This window comes from Pelodiscus sinensis, chromosome 1 (assembly GCF_052426305.1).
Source record: "Pelodiscus sinensis isolate ZL-2025 chromosome 1, ASM5242630v1, whole genome shotgun sequence".
NCBI classification, from domain to species: domain Eukaryota; kingdom Metazoa; phylum Chordata; order Testudines; family Trionychidae; genus Pelodiscus; species Pelodiscus sinensis.
The window spans coordinates 201,488,420-201,506,705 of record NC_143052.1 but is presented as its reverse complement, the minus strand read 5'-3'; the positions used below and the strand labels follow the sequence as shown (position 1 = coordinate 201,506,705).

Below are 18,286 nucleotides of genomic sequence, written 5' to 3'. Positions count from 1 at the left end.
CAGACGACTAGAGTTATTAAAATGTGTATAGTTAAAAAAACATGTAACTGCTGAAAATTTCAGTGGTTACAGGATTACATGTAGGGTGGCAGTTGGCTCTCTGGGAACCAATGCACATGGGAATATGCATACCGGCTTCGGCCTGCTGACCAGCACTGTTGCGGCTCCCCACTCAGACTGGCTCCCATTTGTCACCCCATGCTGCTGCCTTTGTATCAAAGGTGGCACCGCAGGGTGGCAGGTGGCTCTTCAGGAACTGGTGCCTGCAGGGACTGGCTTTTAAGCCAGCTCTCCGCGCATAACGGGAGCCTGCATATAGCCGGGCTTATCAGTTAACCGTTTACACAGTTGACCTTTCACTGTGTAGAGTCAATAGGGAGCCCACTGGCTAGAGTCAATAGGGAGCCCTCAATCCAGGGCAGTACTGCCCACTGGCTAGAGTCAATGATGAGCCCCCAGCCCAGGGCATCACAGCCCACTGGCTAGAGTCAATAATATTGGAGTGTAGCGGCGTATGTGCTCCCTGTCACAGTGACACATCACCTTCATATTGATGAACATAACAAAATTTATGTGGAAGGAGCAGCTACAGGCCACATTACAAAATGAATGTGGAAGGGGGCAGGCTTGGGACAGAGGGTTTAGCTGCAAGAGTATGAGAGTTCTGTCTGAGGATGCGGGCTCTGAGGTGGGGCCATAAATAGGAGGCTGAAGGCTGGGACAGAGGATTGGGGTACAAGGGCTTGTGGCTGGCAGTAGAGTGGCTCTGGGTTAGGGTCGGGGCAGAAGATGGGGTGCAACAGTGTGAGGGGGGGTTTGGGGCCAAGCTATGGCAGGTGGGCTCTAGGGCCGGAGGGGGGAATTCTGAAGGGGAATCTGGGTTGTCCCAACCATGGCAGTGGCTGGAACTCAGGACCTTAAATCACTGCTGGAGCCCTGTGCAGTGCACTCCAGGTAGCACTGAGGGTTACCTGAGAGAGGTGTGGCACACTCTGGGCAGCACTTGGGACTGGCTGGCCCCTTCCATCCAAGGTCCTACCCTTTCCGGGGGCATGAAGCCAGGGCCCTGCTCACTTGAGGTGGTTGGAGAAAGTACTCTTTTCTGCTCCCTTCAGTGATATGATATCAACAATTTGTGATGAAGTTGACAGAATCCAACAACTACAAACACTATAAATTAACTACATACTAACTAAATGCTTAATAATAAAGATAACAGGCACATACAGTAGGCACTGTGTCTTGTGGAAGGCGATTGAGAAGGAACTGAGGGTGGTTTGCCCATGCAGCCATATATATATTCTTTATGCAGGGCACAAGGACATGTGGGGCATTGAATGGGCACTATTACCAAAATCTCCACACTTTAAGGTGCAGACACACCTTAAGTGAAGCACTCACAGGACATTGCTCAAAGAACCACCCTGAAATACACATTTGTTTCAAAGAGGGGTGTTGATGTGGCATGAGTAAGCTATGATCTTAGTTTTTAAAAAAGTTTCTTTTCCTGTATTTCTGACATTTATTATGTTTTTTAGTCAGCTCTGAATTTACCCTCTCTCTCCGTCGCATTCGGGCAGATAACGTTCTCTGCAAGGTGTTGGTTACTAATGAATCACCACCTGGTTCAGAGATAGTAGCAGACAAACAGTTTTCATGTAAATTTTTCAGTATTTCTTCAGATCCGTTAGGCCTTGGAGTGGCAAAAACTAGCATGTGACAGCCACCACAAGCAACCTACAGAGTAAACACAACAGGATCTCATTAGCCTGCATTCATCTTCTGGACACAAGGAATAAGAAATAGGTTATAAGCTCCAAATATTTTCTCCACGCTTAGTTACAAATTTCAATATGGTAAAGCACACAACTATAATAAACAGATTTGATCCCTGGCGACATTTGCTGACCTTTGGATGTTGATAATCAAACTTCTTGATTCTCATGGTGATAGAGTATGAAACTGAAGAGTTTGAGTCCATCAACATATAATAGTTCTAAACTTTAAGTACATAACACATAATAGTTCTAAACTTTTGAAGTACAACATTTTGTAAAACAGCATAGAATTGGGAAACTTTCTATAGGTTGAACCTCCTAAAAGCAGATACTATGACCTCCTAAAACTGGGACTCTCTAGTCTGGCAACATCTGTAGTCTGGCATGACCATGGATGTTCCTGGAACAGGGAATCTGGCTGGAAGACTCAGTGGCAAGAGGGCTGATAGTTTGAAGCCCGGCAGGACTGGGGCTGGTATGAGGGCCAAAGTCCCAGTAGCGGGGCTGAAAAGCGGCAGTCCGGGCTGCCAGGGCTGCAGCAGCATGGCGGGGAGGGGTGGGGCCGATGGTGGGGAGAAGAGGTGTGCTGAGTGGCCTTTAGCAGGGACCTTCCCATATCTGGCAAATTCCCTTGTTTAGGACTGGTCAGGCCCCAAGGGTGCCGGACCAGAGAGGTCCAACCTGTAGAAGCAAGCAAAAAAGTATTCATCTGTTTTCAAAGGAATTTAGTAAATCATTTTTATGCTAGTCAATATGACATATATACAATGTTACCAAACCTTGCAAGTTACCACAAGTTTCTTAATATTTGATATTTTATTTGGAGCCCTAGCCAGTCTGGGAGACAACTTATTACATGAGAACCTCAGCTTTTATTAAAAAAAAAAGTTTCTAGCTCTCAGTGTTGCAGATAAAACCTTGAGAACATGAGCCAAGGGGTATGCTGATGGCCCTCATGATCTTTGGGGGGCCTGCCTCAATTTCTGAATGATTTGGATCCGGCGTTACAGCACTTTTCTTAAATACCAGCAGCTTTAAAAAAAAAAAAGCTTTAAAAAAAGTAAGAGAACAATATTGTCTTTTTCTCATCATTTTTTGATTACATTTTTTTTATATATTTTCATGTTATTGAACATTTATAAATAACCTATATTATAAATAATATTTGATATTAAGGTCCAGACACTGGGATGGAGTCTATTCCTAAATTCACCAAAATGTTAAAAAGCTTTTTGTTTTAATTTTATGGATTTCTTTAAAGTGTTTACAACCTTAACATTGCATTATTGTGTAAGCACATAATAATCTGAAGGAAAAACTGACATGTCTATTTTTATGGTCCAAACTGATCACAGTGCAAGAAACGAAGCAGCGACTGAGAAGTGGTAGATAAAACAAAACTTTTTAACATTATTTCAGTATTAATCTACAGTATTATTAAAATACTATCAAGAAATATTACAAACATGATTTTAAACTTCAGATTTCCTTTAGTGAGGTATGTTTATAAAGAGTGTGCATTTCAAATCTTGAGAAAAGATAACAAAGCAAAGCCTTACCAAATAGACTGTAAACCTCAAGAAATTAGAACATAAGGTGGGTATGAATTGATTAGTAAAATTCTCTTCTCCGAGTCCTAATTTGCCATGTCGCCCATCTCCAAAAGTAAACATAAGGCCGTTGTCTCCATGGAAAAAGAAACATGTTACTAATGCAGAAGCTTCAGGAGGTAGCAGAGTTAGTCTGTACAGGATAAACTTAAAAAAACAACAAATAGTCTGGTAGCACTTTATAAACTAACAGAACATGTAGATGGTATCACAAGCTTTTGTGGGCACAGAAGGTATATTAAAAGCATGTGACAAAATTGTTATAGATATAAGACTAGAATTAAATATATTTTGAAACCAAGGAGTATTTAATTTTCAAAAATCAAATCCAAACAAATATTTGTATGATCTTTAAACTGCTGAATATGGTTCAGAAGATAAACACATTTTCAGACAAAAGTATTGTCTGGAATTGTTAATCTTGATAACTAAAAAAATATGCTAATAAAAATGTAATACCACTATGTAGCAAAATTGAGACTGATACATCAGTGGTAGGAAGGAGTTTGTGAGGCTACAACTTCCTTAATAAGCAGAACTGTCTACAGAAATAAGAATATACAGAAAGTCAAAAAGAAAATTCCTGAATTCCAATCTAGCTCTTCCGTTGATCCCTCTGTAACTTTGGGCAGTCAGCTGACCTTAAATTAAATTTGTATATTGATTCTTCACTATACTCATTTTGTACTGAAAAAATTTCATATAATAAATTCTAAAACATTATCATTTTAACTACATTTCAGAATTTTCAGCATACATACCTGCTATTACAGCTGTATGATTTTCCCCACATGCAATGTTACATATTTTATGCTTCTTCAGATATTCCACAGCTTTTGGTACTGAGGTTTCAAAAATAAATGTACCATGTCCAAGTTGCCCATATTGTCCAAGGCCAAAGGTATATACATCTGTTTCTGAAAATTATACATGGAAAGTAAACAGTACATATGTCCCAACTATGACTTTCCTGCTACTGGCAAAACAGAAATCAATCACCCTCCAACTTCATTAAAAAAAATGAAAAAAATATTTTATCAATTCTTAAAGTGTGATTCTAATGAAAGAGAAAAAATCAAAAGGAGAATGAAATTAAGAATTGCCCTCCCTCCAAAACATTTAACAAAACATACAGAAAATAAATTGGCATGAGCTACTATGTATTTTATTTCATGACATATTTTGCATAATAAGCTACTGACTATATGCACACGTAAAAATCAGCCAATGAAAGTTATACAATGTTATATATTATACCTGAGATCAACACAAGAGCACAATTATTTAAAAATCATTATGTATATTTTCCTCCTTAATTGCCTAGTCTTGAACCTCTTGCCACATACAAAACTCTATTACAGGAAACCCCCAACTTCCAACTGCCCAAGTTACGAACCCCCGCACTGACAACCATTTCTGTAAGCGAGGAAGGGGCTGAACCCCCCCCCCCCCCGACTTACGTCCTTGGCCCACATTTATGACGGCATACGGCGCCTACTGTAAATGAGGGTTCGAGTTATAATGCCCCCAACTTGCGACGCTTTCCAGGAACCAATCGCGTCACAAGTCGGGGGCAGCCTTTTATCTATTATCGAAATCTTTGCAGCTCTGATATTCCTTAAATATTAAAAATGCTGACAATGTTGTTATTGCAATATATGTGGAGCTTAATTTTCCTCTTCATATATGTTATCCATACCACTACCAGCAGATGCCAGGAACATTTGCTTTTTGAAACCTCCTCTTTATTCACAAATCAAGATAATTCAGATGTCAAGGTTAAATTCAGCAAATAAAACTATTTACAATTTTTTAAATGTTTGTACACGTTGAAAATATCTGATGATTTTTAAGTGGAATTAAAAGAGCCACATATCTTACTACCAACAGAAATGGAGAACACCAGACTTCTGAATGGAAGTGAATATGTCTGAACATACATTGATTTCCTGTGGGATCACAGTGTAAGCAGAAGCACACCAGAAGCAGGGCGATTAGCTGCTCCTCACACTTGTGGGGTAAAAGCCAAACTGCCACAATGGGGCAGAAACACTTCCTGCCCAGGGAGCTAGATGCCATGTCAGAACACCAGAAGCAGGGCAAGCACAAACTCTTCCAGGGGAGACACCAGGGCATTGCATACCTACATAAAATAACTGAACATTTTTTTGCTGCCTTCTCAGAGGAGCAATAAACTGGAAGCACATTTAAACACAAACCACACTTTACATTTACTCCAGTGCTATATCTCCCAACCACTTTCCCACCTTCACCTTATCTCTATTGTGGGAGAAGAGGGATAGGGGAAAAAACAGAGGTGGAGCAGAACCTGCATTACTAGCGGAACATATTTTATTAACTTCAATTGTACCATAAAGTCAACAAATAACAGAGGATCAGGCCTTGTAACACAAATCTGGAAAAATATTTCTGCTTACTAGATATCTTTTCCCCTCACCACCCTTTAAAAACAGTTTTAAGGGTCTCATCTGCAAAATCACAAGGTCATGAAAAAAGTTACTTTGTATATTAAGCATGTAAAATATTTTGTAAAATTATTTTCCTACTATATTTAATATTAAAGCTCCCTCTGCTGGAAGATTCAGTGCTAGGAAAATTATCCAGAATAGGATCACAAACCATTCAAGTAAGAAATCAGAAAGAGATCCCTTAATTCCAATTAACAGAAGAACTGATAGATAACTAGACTTCCCAGATAAGACTGGATTATTCTTGAAATAGCTACTTTCTTTAAGCAGAACTGAAGACTCACACTCAGTCTGTCAATGGATGCTCCAGGATTCATGAGGTCATAAATTCTAAAGGTCTTAAAAACATTCAAATATGTCTTGACATTTCTTTGGAGGTAAAAAGGCCTTTTTTGACCTTGCCATGATAAACATGTGATAAGCTTAAGTTGTGTGTTTTCTTGTATTGTTCTCTAGGTCTACAGCTACACCAAGATATGAAACATGCTCTTCTGCAAGGCAAATCAATTTAGCCTCTTTGAACATCTGTGCTTTCAACAGTCAGTTGCAATGGAATGAGATGAAAAGTACTCCCTACTTTCTCAAGCGAATTTTCAGGTGCAGAAGAAAAAAGAAATATAGGTACAGGCAGTCCCCGGGTTACGTACAAGATAGGGACTATAGGTTTGTTCTAAAGTTGAATTTGTATGTAAGTCGGAACTGGCTCCAGATTCAGCCACTGCTGCTGAAACTGACAAAGGGCTGACTACAGGAAGCTGGAGGCAGAATTGCTCTGCCCCCAGCTTCCTGGAATCAGCCACTGATCAGTTTCAACAGCGGCTGAATCTCGAGCCTGGGACAGAACAGCTGGGCTGCCAGGTAGGTCCCTGCAGAACCAACCCAGCAGCACCCCAGCTGCTCTACCCCAGGGTCCACAACAAAAGCCTGGTCTGCTGGGGGAGGGGGGCGCACTAGCTGCGCCCCCCCTCCCCAGCAGACCAGGAACACGGGGAGCAAAGCCGCAGCTTTGCTCCCAGTGCCTCTGGTCTGCTGGGGACGGTCCCCAGCAGACCAGGGGCACCCGGAGCAGCTTTTCTCGTCCCGGAGGTCGAGGTGGCGGGACCGCTGCGCTCTGGGCGGTCCCGCTGCCTGCAAGCTCCGGGGCGAGAAAGCCCCGTTCGTAAGTGCGGATCCGACATAAGTCGGATCCGCATAACTCGGGGACTGCCTGTAATGATCCTCTCCAACACAGAAAAGAAGAATATTTCTTGTGAGCAGTCTTTAAGGAATACATAAAAACAAATGTCAGGAAACCATCACTTAGATTTATAATGCAATTATTGAGGCCTAGACCTCTATACTGCATTTGCTGAGTGTTTGAGCCGGTAATAGAAAAAACACCAACCCAGCAAAAATACTAGGGCGAAAGTAGTACTGGAAAGAGCACCTCTTTCTCTGATTCTGCTGAGGAATAACTTCTGTAACTCTACTCAGGACAGAAGGGTTATGACTATATCCTTCTCAGCAATTCCTCATGAAAGGAATACCTGTAAATGGGTAAGAAAGGGAGGTAGTTTTGGTGGCTAGAGTGCAAAGGCATAGCAAAACTGTTTCAAACTATCTTGAGCACTTACAGTTGAACAAGATTCCATACCATGCCACCTTAATAGGATAAAGATGGTCCCCCAAAAATTTTTTAAAAGGGGATATGTTCAAGAAGGCTTGAATTAGGACTCAAGTGTACCATCAAGCATTCTGTTTGACAGCAGAAAAACAAAGGTACAAGCAGCATAACTGTGCTTCTGGTAATAGGGTCTAGACTTATGAGTCAATGTTTGAGATTTCTTTTCATCAGTCTGGCTTTGAGCATGCGGAGGGGGGACATTTGGCAAATGATCAAAGACCTCAATCTTTCTTCCTCACTATCACATTATTCATGAGATCTACACCTTCATACAATTGTCAATAGGTACATCTAAGCCTCACCTCGAAGTTGGTAGCTGAGATTACAGATAAAGCAATGGTAGTCAAAGAATCCAGGAAATTTTCACATTTTTGATCTGCAGTGTCCATAGCTAGAGGAAATGAGGATGTAGGGGAACCATGATTCCTTAGAAGAGTGCTCCACTGCTCAAGATGAGATCCATGTACTCCCTGATGGACAGAGATTTCTAGAAGGATACAGGTTGGGTATGAAGCATGAAGGCACATCTGAGGAGTTTGTTTTTTTTATAACAAGAGAGCTCAAAGGAGAGCTATCAAAATATTACAAATATTCCTTCCCCATCCAGATTAGCCTATAACTCTCATTTTCCTCATTTTCCTTTGAATTTCAGGAGACCTTTGAAAATAAACTCTGCACACTGCCTGAATTTTCTTCTCTTTTCAGGAAAACTAACATTGCTAGATCATTTTAGGCAGCTGAATGTCAGTTAATTCCATTATATTTCCCAATTGTCCATTATATTGCCTCCTTATGCTAGGAGACTCAAAGAGTTTGACTTATTTAGCCTAACCAAAAGAAAGTTGAAGGGAGATATGATTGCTCTCTATAAATACATCAGAGGGATAAATACCAGTGAGGGAAAAGAGTTATTTAAGTTTAGCATCAATGTAGACTCCAGAATGAATGGCTATAAACTGGTCATCAACAAGTTTAGGTTTGAAATTAAGTGATTTCTAATCATCAGAGAAGTGAAGTTCTGAAACAGCCTTCCGAGGAAAGAAGTAGGGACAAAACACACCTGACTGGTTTCAAGACTGAGCCTGATATGTTTATGAAGGGGATGGCATGATAAGACTTCCTACAAGGACATACAGCAGATCTGCAACTGCTAGCAGCAATCTCCTGTGGCTGGAGATGGGACACTAGATGGGGAGAGACGCTGAGTTACTACGGAGAATTCTTTCCCAGGTATGTGCCTGGTGGGTTTTGCTCACGTGCTCTGGGTTTGACAAATCTCCATATTTGGTGTCAGAAAGGAATTCTCTCTCAACTCAGATTGGCAAGAGACCCTGGGTTTGTTTTTTTTGTTTTTTTTAAGCTTTTCTCTGGGCAGGACATGGGTCACTTGCAGGTTTTAATTAGTGTGAATGGTGAATACTCTGTTACCTGAAGTCAAACCATGATTTGAGGACTTCAGTAGGTTAGCCATAGGTTATGGGTCCATTAAAGGAGTGGGTGACTGAGGTTCTGTGGCCTGAAATATGCAGGAAGTCAGACTAGGTGATCACAATGATCCCTTCTGGCCATAAAGTCTATGAAACCATGAGAGAGAATTTTATTCCTCTTTTGTTTTAGCTAAAAGTTTAGATTTTATATAAACTGAAGGCACTGGTTCCAGTCACCCAAGAAGCTTCTGTTCCTCCCAGGAAAGTGGGATATTTGCAGGATTGAGCTGAAGTATAACTAGAACAAACACTGAATGATCTAATTTAAGAATTCAGTAAGAATAAAGAAAACAAATAAAAATGCCAAAAGTTAGAAATATGAAAGTGAAGAGCTAGTAGTGTAATTTTTCTGTTTGAAAAGTTAGTTTAGCAATAGCCTACACTGTGTATTAGACTTCATAGCACTATACAAACAATGAATACATTCTCAAAGAATCCCTGAGAGGTATTATATAATAGCATCACATATGGAGGCAGAGACATTAAGTACTGTGTATAAAACCATAGCAGGACTACATTGGAACTAGGATTAGTACACCTGCGAGAATTCTGCACCAAAACATTGAAAATTCTGCACACAATATTTTAAGATTCTGCTAAATGTTGTATATTTTGTCAAAATAACAATACAATCATGCCAGTAGCAATTATTTTGATAATTTATTTCAAGATATATGTAAGCAAGAATATCTGTACCAACACAGATCAAAAAAAGATTCTGACAAATAAATTCCTTACTAGGCATATTAATGCACAACTTTGAGTATTTCTTTTACATTACAATACAAAACGGTCAGAAACAGTGCAAAGGCTTGTAGGTATATAAGCGACTAGTCAAGTAGTCAAGCGACTACCCAATAAGCATAGGCTCCCCGCTCCACTCATTGCCTCTCTATCAGATGCAGCAAAGGAGGGAGCAGGAGCCGGTGCTGGGGGGAGCCAACTTAAAAGCTGGTTCCCCTTAATATTGTCTCCGCGGTGCGGGGCAGGAGGAGGAAGAGGGCAGGAGAGGCAGAGCCGTAGTGGTCCTGGGGGCAGCGCTGTTCAGTCCCAGCTCGCATTGCCCCCAGGAACTAATCCCACTGCAGCTCTGCACTTTCAATACATTCAAAGTGCAAAGCTTCAGCAGGAGCGGTCCCTTTTCCCCATCTTACCGACTAATCGAGTAGTTGATGGAAATTCCATTGACTACTCGATTACTTAATTAACTGATATTTAACATCCCTAAAGGCTTGTAAGAGTTGGGGTAACAGAGGAGCTGAAGGAGAGGGAAGGAGTCTGGAGTAAACCGGGAGGGTTGTAAGGTATGGGTGGGAGAAATATGGAACAGTGATATTTGGAGTAGGCAGATGGAGAGGCAGGATTGTTAGGGTGTTTATGGGGAGTCTTTCCCATGCAGACCCTGACTGACTCCAAGACTCTCCCACTCAGTCTGACATATGTGTCCCTGTCCCCACAACTCCTACCCCCATGTGTCTTTGCACCCTCTTAACCTTCCTGTTACCAAGGTCAACAATGTCACCCCACTAGTTCTTGAGCCTGTGCCCCAGTCTGAACCTCCACTTGCCATTCTGAACTTCAGTCCCCAGTCTATGACACCTCCCCTCTTCCCCAGGAGGCCTCGGTCTTAACCTGGGTCTGCAAGCAGGGTGCTGTGATGAACTTCTACTCCCAAGTGAACTCTGTAACGGTAGGCACACACAGAATTTCCCTACCTCCCTCCTCCCAGAAGTATTACACAATTCCACCTTTCGCACACCAGAAACTGCTGTGGGCCAGAACAGCTGGCTGCTTTTAAGAGGCCTCTGGTGGGAAAAAGATGGAACAGCAACACTTCTGGGGCAGAAATTATTTTCGGGGGGGGGAGGGGGGGGATAGTTGGGAACATGAATTCTGCACATCCACATTGAGCAGAGTTCCCCCAAGAGTAGATTAGAAAGCAGCTGTGTTCCTTGTAGGCTGTGTGCTTTTGTGGCAACTCAGGAGAGATTCAAATGCTGCCCAACTGATTAGCAAAACACCCACAGTTAGGTTTTTTGTTTTTACTAGTGGTGCACATTTGTACATGCTTTCGTGCACATACAAAAGTATTCAAAACATGGAGGCTGTCTAGACTGGCAAGCTGCTTTTGTGGAAAAACTTGCCAGCTGTCTACACTGGCCGCTTGAATTTCCACAAGAACACTGACTTCCTACTGTCTGAAATCAGTGCTTCTTGCGGAAATACTATGCTGCTCCCGTTCGGGCAAAAGTCCTTTTGCGCAAAGCTTTTGCGCAAAAGGGCCAGTGTAGACAGCTCAGATTTGTTTTGTGCAAAAAAGCCCTGATCGCGAAAATGGCGATCAGGGCTTTTTTTTGCACAAAAGCGCATCTAGATTGGCACGGATGCTTTTCCGCAAAAACTGCTTTTGCGGAAAAGCGTCCGTGCCAATCTAGACGCTCTTTTCCACAAATGCTTTTAACAGAAAACTTTTCCGTTAAAAGCATTTGCGGAAAATCATGCCAGTCTAGACGTAGCCGGACAGAAAAAAATCCTCACATGCATGGAAAAGAATAGCGGAAACACTGGATCCCAGTCCTGGATTGGATCCCAGTCCTGGATCATGCTTTTTTCTTCACAGCCATTAAAGAGTGGTTATAGTCAGAAAAGTGACTTGCTAATTACCTCATATTCAAGGTCATTTACAAAAAGGAGGCTTTCTTAGAAACCTCACTAAAAATGATATTTGTGGTTTTTTTCCGTCAAATAAGAGAAAACAAAAGTTTGGCTAGGCATTATTTGACATTTTGCAAGAGTGTTTGTTCTATCATGCAAAGTTATTTTTTAACTCCAGGATCAGAGAAAAGTCAACCAGTTTGCATACCTGTAAGTGCCACTGTATGTCCTCCCCCACAAGCAACCTTATTAACTCTTTCTAAAATTCCAGGAACAGGCTGTGGAACCCTATTATTTTTCAGTTGTTCAGGCAACAAACCCAGCTTCCCATTCTCAGGCTCTCCAAAAGTGTAGAGCTCACCATCTCCTGTGGAAATACAAAACAGAGCTGGATTCATATTACAGGCAATCCCCGGGTTATGTACAAGATAGGGACTGTAGGTTTGTTCTTAAGTTGAATTTGTATGTAAGTCGGAACTGGTACATATTGTAGGGGAAACTCTAGCCAAACATTTCTCCGGAGCTCAGTTTTATTCTCCCACACCTCACTTCCCTCAGTCCTTTATTCTCAAGCTGAAGTGTCCGCTGAGAAAAGCCGCTCTGCGTCTCCCTGGTCTGCTGGGGGGGGAGGGGGTGCTAGCTTCGCGTCTCCCTGGTCTGCTGGGGGGGAGCTGCTAGTGCAGGGTTGCCTCACCCTGTTTGTAAGTAGGGATCCGATGTAAGTCGGATCCATGTAACCCGGGGACTGCCTGTACTTCACTAAAAAGGCAGGGCTGGGCCAAGTTATTTTCTCATGATTTCACAACTGTTAGACTACCCTTTGCTTTTTGGATTTAAAAAAATATAAATTCAAGAAAACAAGAGCATTTCCCTATGCTAGGAGTCTCTCAAGAAGAAAAGCAAAACAACACTTGATTCTTAGAGATCCCAAGGTATCACAACTCCCATTCTAATCACTATTGAAGTCAACTAGAGTGTTACATATTATTACTATTATCGAGTTATCATGCACAGGGCCTTTATATCAAGCAAACTTTATACAAAGTCATTTAATCTTTCCAGAAGTAAGACTGGTTAGTAATTTACATTTGGGCAACATTCGCCACTTACTCAATCACATTCAATTGTCATCGATCGAAGTCAGTGGGAGTGGTGAACAACTAGGTGAGGTAGGAAACTGGCAGAAAGGATCACCATAGAAGTATGTATTCTCTAAAAAAAACTTGATTTTGTTTTTAATCACAGATGGATTTACCAAAATAAGAGGATAAATAAACTTCTCTTATGAAGCAAATCCAAAAAAAATAAATGTTTAGACTAAAGGCTAGGTGTTCAGGGAAATGTGTTAATTATGAGACTGTAGCTATTACTTAGAACACTTGGCAACTGACCCATTATTAAAACCTAATTATAGATACTTATCTAGAGTACATTTCTGAGATATGCTAATTCTTCCATAATTATAGCCAAATAAACTTAAGCATGAATAAACCTCATTTACAGAATTAAAAGGCAATACTGATAAACACAGCAAATGTTAGACTCTAAAGCAGGAGTTTTGAAAGTTGGGTTGCAAGCCCGCATGGGTAAGCTGCTGGCAGGCTGCAAGACCCTGTATTGATCTAATTATCCTCAAAGCTCCCATTGGCTGCAGTTCACTGTTTGCAGCCAAGGGGAGTTGTGGGAAGCGGTATGGGACAGGCTGCTGCTTCCTGGAGCTTCCCATGGCTGGAAACGGCGAACCACAGTGCTCTTACAATTACATAAAGTGCCTCCTAGCAGCTTACATGAGTGGACACGTGACAACTTTGAAAACCCTTCTAAAGGATCATATTCAAATACTCTGAATTCAAAACACACTTTCATAAAACTACTTTTTAAACACTCTTGAAAAATGCAGACCACAGACTCCAAAACACTAGCCTGTAAATACCTGCACTGTTTACATGTTGGACTTGTCTGGTCCAGCACCCTTGGAACCTGAGTAGTCCCGGATGAGCGATTTTGCCCTGTAAGGCCACCCTGCTGCCAGCCCCACCCTCTGCCTTGCCTCTCCCCCAAGGCTTCCTGGCTCCTCTCGCAGCCCAGCTTAGTTGCATCCTCCTCCGCCAAGTTGAGCCATACAATGGCTCCCCCTTTCCCTGCTGAGTTACAAAGTCAGTGAGTGTTTTGCATAGCTAAAAACAGAATGAAGACTTCAGAATCTAGTCCTTTACAAGACACTGTGTCTGCAGAGCTGTGGGTCAAATTAATCACTGAAGCAATTCTCTTTAAATCACCTGAGTTGCCCAGGACTGTATTTGGCCCATTGTGTTTTTCTACTGAACTGATGTTTCATTTTTGTGAAAATTCCATTTTTATCTATTTGCGGCTGGATTGTGTCAACAGCAATCAGTGGATAGCAAAGGATAGCAGAGAACCCACAAGTACTGAAGTATTCAGAAAAGCAGAATGTTCCCAGAAGTTCGTGTAAAATACAGCATTTCTTCCTGCCAGCAGCTCCTTGGAGGAATTAATTAGGGAACAAGCCATGCGCTACTCCAATTGTAAATCTGCTTGGATCTTGCACAGGGTATACAAATGATTTTTCAATAAAGTTTTTTCTCTTCACTCCCCCCTTTCCTTTCATAATGCTGGTACAGAGCAAATTTAAGGTTGTTTGCATGCCTTAATTGGGATTTTTTTTATTTCAACATCCAGTGAAGTCTGAAATTCCTGGTTGATAGTGCTGATTTGGGGATAATTACAACAACTCTGAAACACTGTTCACCCCTAAATTACTGCTACTTCTTCTCAATCTTAGTTCCATTTTAAGCAGCTTTACGAAAAAAGAAATTGGCAAAGAATGCTAATATGCAATATTTGTAATGATCTGAAGATAATTTTAACTTAATTCAGTGGTACAGCAAAGTAGCCAGAGTGCATGGACCAATTAGGTTTGTGTTCCCAGAGCAGCACAAAGCAGCTAAAGGGTCCTGGTGAATCTGGGCCTTAATTTGCAACCAACTTAGGCATTTAGAAGGCAGTGTTAATAAAACCAGTGTTAGATCAAGTTCCAATGACCATCAGTTTCCCAAATTTCACAGTATGGAACACATTTTAAATAGATATTCCCTGTAAGACTTCCCTTTAATTCTCAAGTACACACACCATTTTCCTTTCTAGTTATAATTATATAATGTACTTGTGGCATAGATTATGAGGTAAGTATTTAATGTATTGTTAGCTATTTTTAATGAAATTTGGCAGGTGAAAAAGACCAATGTTAGAGAACCACAGGTATTATTATCTCTATTACATAATGTATCATCATCTTACTTGTTACCAAAGCAGAGTGATAGTATCCACAGGAGATCCAGGAAACCGGCTTTCCAACATCCACTTGACAAGGTACACATACACTGGCTTCACCAGCCAGGCCAATCTGACCTTCAGAATTGTCACCCCACACGAAAAGCTGCCCATCCTCTAAAATAAAATGGCAGAAAGTCAGATTTAAAACCAAAACAGGGCTAACAATAATATTTACATTTACTTGTTGCTTCCATCATGCAGAGGCAGTTCACACACTCTGTTGTATGATAGTACTGAAATGTAGCTGTTGCTTAACAGCTATCAACTGCCACTCAACACAGCAAATCACAGAGCCAGGGATATCAAGGCATCCCATCCCCCAGAATCTTCTTAAATGTGCCATGGAATATTTAATGACCTAGTGATATTAGACCATACCAGTACAACATTTAAAATGTATTTCCACATATGTTTCTCCAGTAAGCAATAAAATTAGAGACTGTCAGACTTACAAGTTGCTGGTGGTCTGTGTACATGCATTCTAATGAACGCAGTAGGCTTGTCCCTATTCCTATGAGTAAACTTCAGGATAGGGATGTTAAGGACTAGTTGACTCTTCCCCCCCTCCTCCCCTCTCCCCATTGCCTCTATCAGAAAGAGGCAGAAAAGGGGGGGTAGAGGGAGTATTTCAAAGCACAGCTCAGCCTGGGATCAGCTGTGCGGCAATGCTGCTTTGAAAAGCGGAGGCAGCATTCAAAGGGGCAGCACTGCACAGCTGATCACTGCTCAGCTGTGCAGCGCTGCTGCTTTGAAACGCTGCCTCAGGGTATGTCTACACTACCACCCTAGTTCAAACTACACTACCACCCTAGTTCATACCCTCAGTGTATCAAAATGGTAGCGCCACACAGCTGAGATCGGGATCAGCTGTGTGGCGCTGCCGCACATGGAGGCCAGGGTGAGCTGGGTACTCCCCAGCTGACCCGGGGATCAACTGTGTGGCACTGCTGCTTTGAATGCCGCCTTCGTGTTTCAAAGGGGCAGCGCCGCACAGTTGATTCTGCGCTCAGCTGTGCGTTGAGCCCGGGGTTGGCTGCGGACTCCCCAGCTGATCCCAGGCTCCAGCGTGGCATTCCCTCAGAATCCAGGATCAGCTAGGGAGTCACCAGCTGACCCCGGGTTCTGGGGAAATGCTGCGCCGAACCTGTGGTCAGCTGGAGAGTCCCCAGCTGAGGAGTTCCCAGCTGAACCCGGCTCCACATGGCATTTTAAATCGGCAGCACAGCATGGAACCCAGAGTCAGCAGGGGACTCTGAGTACCATGCTGACCCCCGGCTCCATGCTGCACTGCTGCTTTGAAATGCACAAAAGCCCGCACTGGGGACTCTTGTGCTTTTCAAAACTGGCATGCCACATGCAGCACAGAGTCAGCAGGACTTCCCGCTGGCTCCGGGCTGCACGCAAGGGCTCTTGTACATTTCAAAAGAGGAATGCAGAAGTGCCTATCGATTAGTTGAGTAGTCAGTGAAAATTCCATTGACTATTCGACTAGTCAATTAACCATTACTGAACAATCTTACTTCAGGATGGCATGCCTCCACTTGCTTCATCAATAGGATTCCCATTTTTCCTTCCCTCAAACTGATTCTCGATCCCAGCATTTGCACTCACTCCACTAATTCTCTCCTGGTCTCTCTGCTTTCTCCTATCCCTCTCTCATCCACCCCAACTTCATTCAGAGTAACTGTTCTCCTATTTATCTCAGACCAACTCTTATCTACAGAGGGACCCATGTCTGCAACAAAGAGCAGCTAAGGCAAAGGAATGATGAAGTTACATTCAGTCACCATCCAGCCTTCTCTATACAGCAATTCCAAATTGTGGGAAGCTAGCTCTGCATATAACCTCTCAAACTACAGCAGTTCCTGGGACATTATTTGGAACGATGCATGGTTGCTTCACAAATCTCAGGAGAGCCTTAGGCCTTGGCAGAAAGAACAGCCTAGCGCACATCTTATTATATCTTCCAATAGCTGAATACGCTCCGGAATTACAGCCTTGGTACACAGACTGTTTCATTCCACCAATGCAGAGATGGCTGCTATAATGTCGGATTTGTGAAAGAAGTATGAATAGATTGCAAAGGAAGAAAAGAGGCCTAGCATCAGATAGCTGAAAGCCTTTCTACCACCACATGAATGTATCAAGTCTCCATTGCCAATTGCTGCTTTTGGAAAACAAAAGGTCTTGCTATAAAGCCTCTGTCAGAGTGAATAGGGCTATCAGAAAAGAAAGTTAACAATATTGCTTATTCTTTATCTTTTCATGGCAAAGGCACTAGTTATTTGCTGTTGAACTCACCAGTTAATGCTGCTGATGTGTAAGATCCAGCTGCCAGCTGTTTGATCTTGTACTGGTTGGTAAAAAAGCTTATTAGACGAAACGTGCTTCTTTCCTCTGTGTCACCTAATCCCAACTGTCCTTCACTGTTACCTCCAGCAGCATATACGTGTCCTTGTTCTGCGCATATAAAAGCACATGTAATATGTAGAATAAGCAACAGCAAATCAGAAAATTCAAGCTCAATTTCTTCCTATGAAAAAAGTACTGAAAAGTTGTGTTAAGCTGTACTAAAATATTCTAATGCTGATATTAAAAATTGCTATTGTAACTCTCCAGGATGGTTTCCTCGGTACTTTACATGGAGAAAGTCTAACACTGTTCTCTATTTTAGAATACACATGCATCTCGAGAAGGCTGGGTTTTCCACCATCTTGGAGAGAGAAGTCAAAAGTAAAGGAACTAAGCTCCTATGTAGTCTGTAGTTCTTTTGGAGCTCTAATCATCTTGGAAGGCCACTGAGTTAAAAGTGTCTGCAGACAGAGTACTTGCAGGAAATCCCAGGTTACCAAAGGCAATATAAAATAAATGGAAAAATAAAAGAACCTTTTTGTAACTAGCTAAAATTAGGATGAAGTTTGTTACGTCTTATAGTTTTCTTCAATTCTTGTGTATCAGACTTGGTTTCTCTATCTGTGTACATAAAAAGAGAGTTTTACATTTCCCAGTTAGACTGTTGCTTGTACATAAAGTTTATAAAAGGAGATTTATAATTTAGCTCTCCCTCAAGACATGCTACATTAAAAATGTAAAACACGGGGAAATCTCACCTGCTGTGAAAATAATGAAAAACTCAGCAGTTACAAAGTCTATGAAAGTAAACCAGTTGTTACACAGGAATCACAAGGAATATTCCAACCAAATAGCATAACACAAATTTGTTTACCCTAATTTTACAGAGGGCCAAATT

At 41.8% G+C, this 18,286-nt stretch overlaps 1 protein-coding gene across 5 annotated transcripts in view; it reads right to left on the bottom strand.

Moving 5' to 3' along the window:
* RPGR (retinitis pigmentosa GTPase regulator) overlaps positions 1–18,286 on the bottom strand; it is an 84,868-nt gene that overhangs the window by 52,933 nt on the left and 13,649 nt on the right. For all 5 annotated transcript variants that reach the window (XR_012898416.2, XR_012898417.2, XM_075913244.2 and 2 more), the window contains 6 exons: positions 17,338–17,496; positions 15,001–15,150; positions 11,891–12,049; positions 4,150–4,305; positions 3,338–3,462; positions 1,555–1,737 (listed from right to left, as the gene is read on the bottom strand). Coding sequence is in view for 3 of the 5 variants with exons in the window: in XM_075913244.2 (XP_075769359.2) it covers positions 1,555–1,737; positions 3,338–3,462; positions 4,150–4,305; positions 11,891–12,049; positions 15,001–15,150; positions 17,338–17,496 (932 nt within the window). In the remaining 2 variants the exon portion in view is untranslated. The remainder of the gene's footprint in view (positions 1–1,554; positions 1,738–3,337; positions 3,463–4,149; positions 4,306–11,890; positions 12,050–15,000; positions 15,151–17,337; positions 17,497–18,286) is intronic.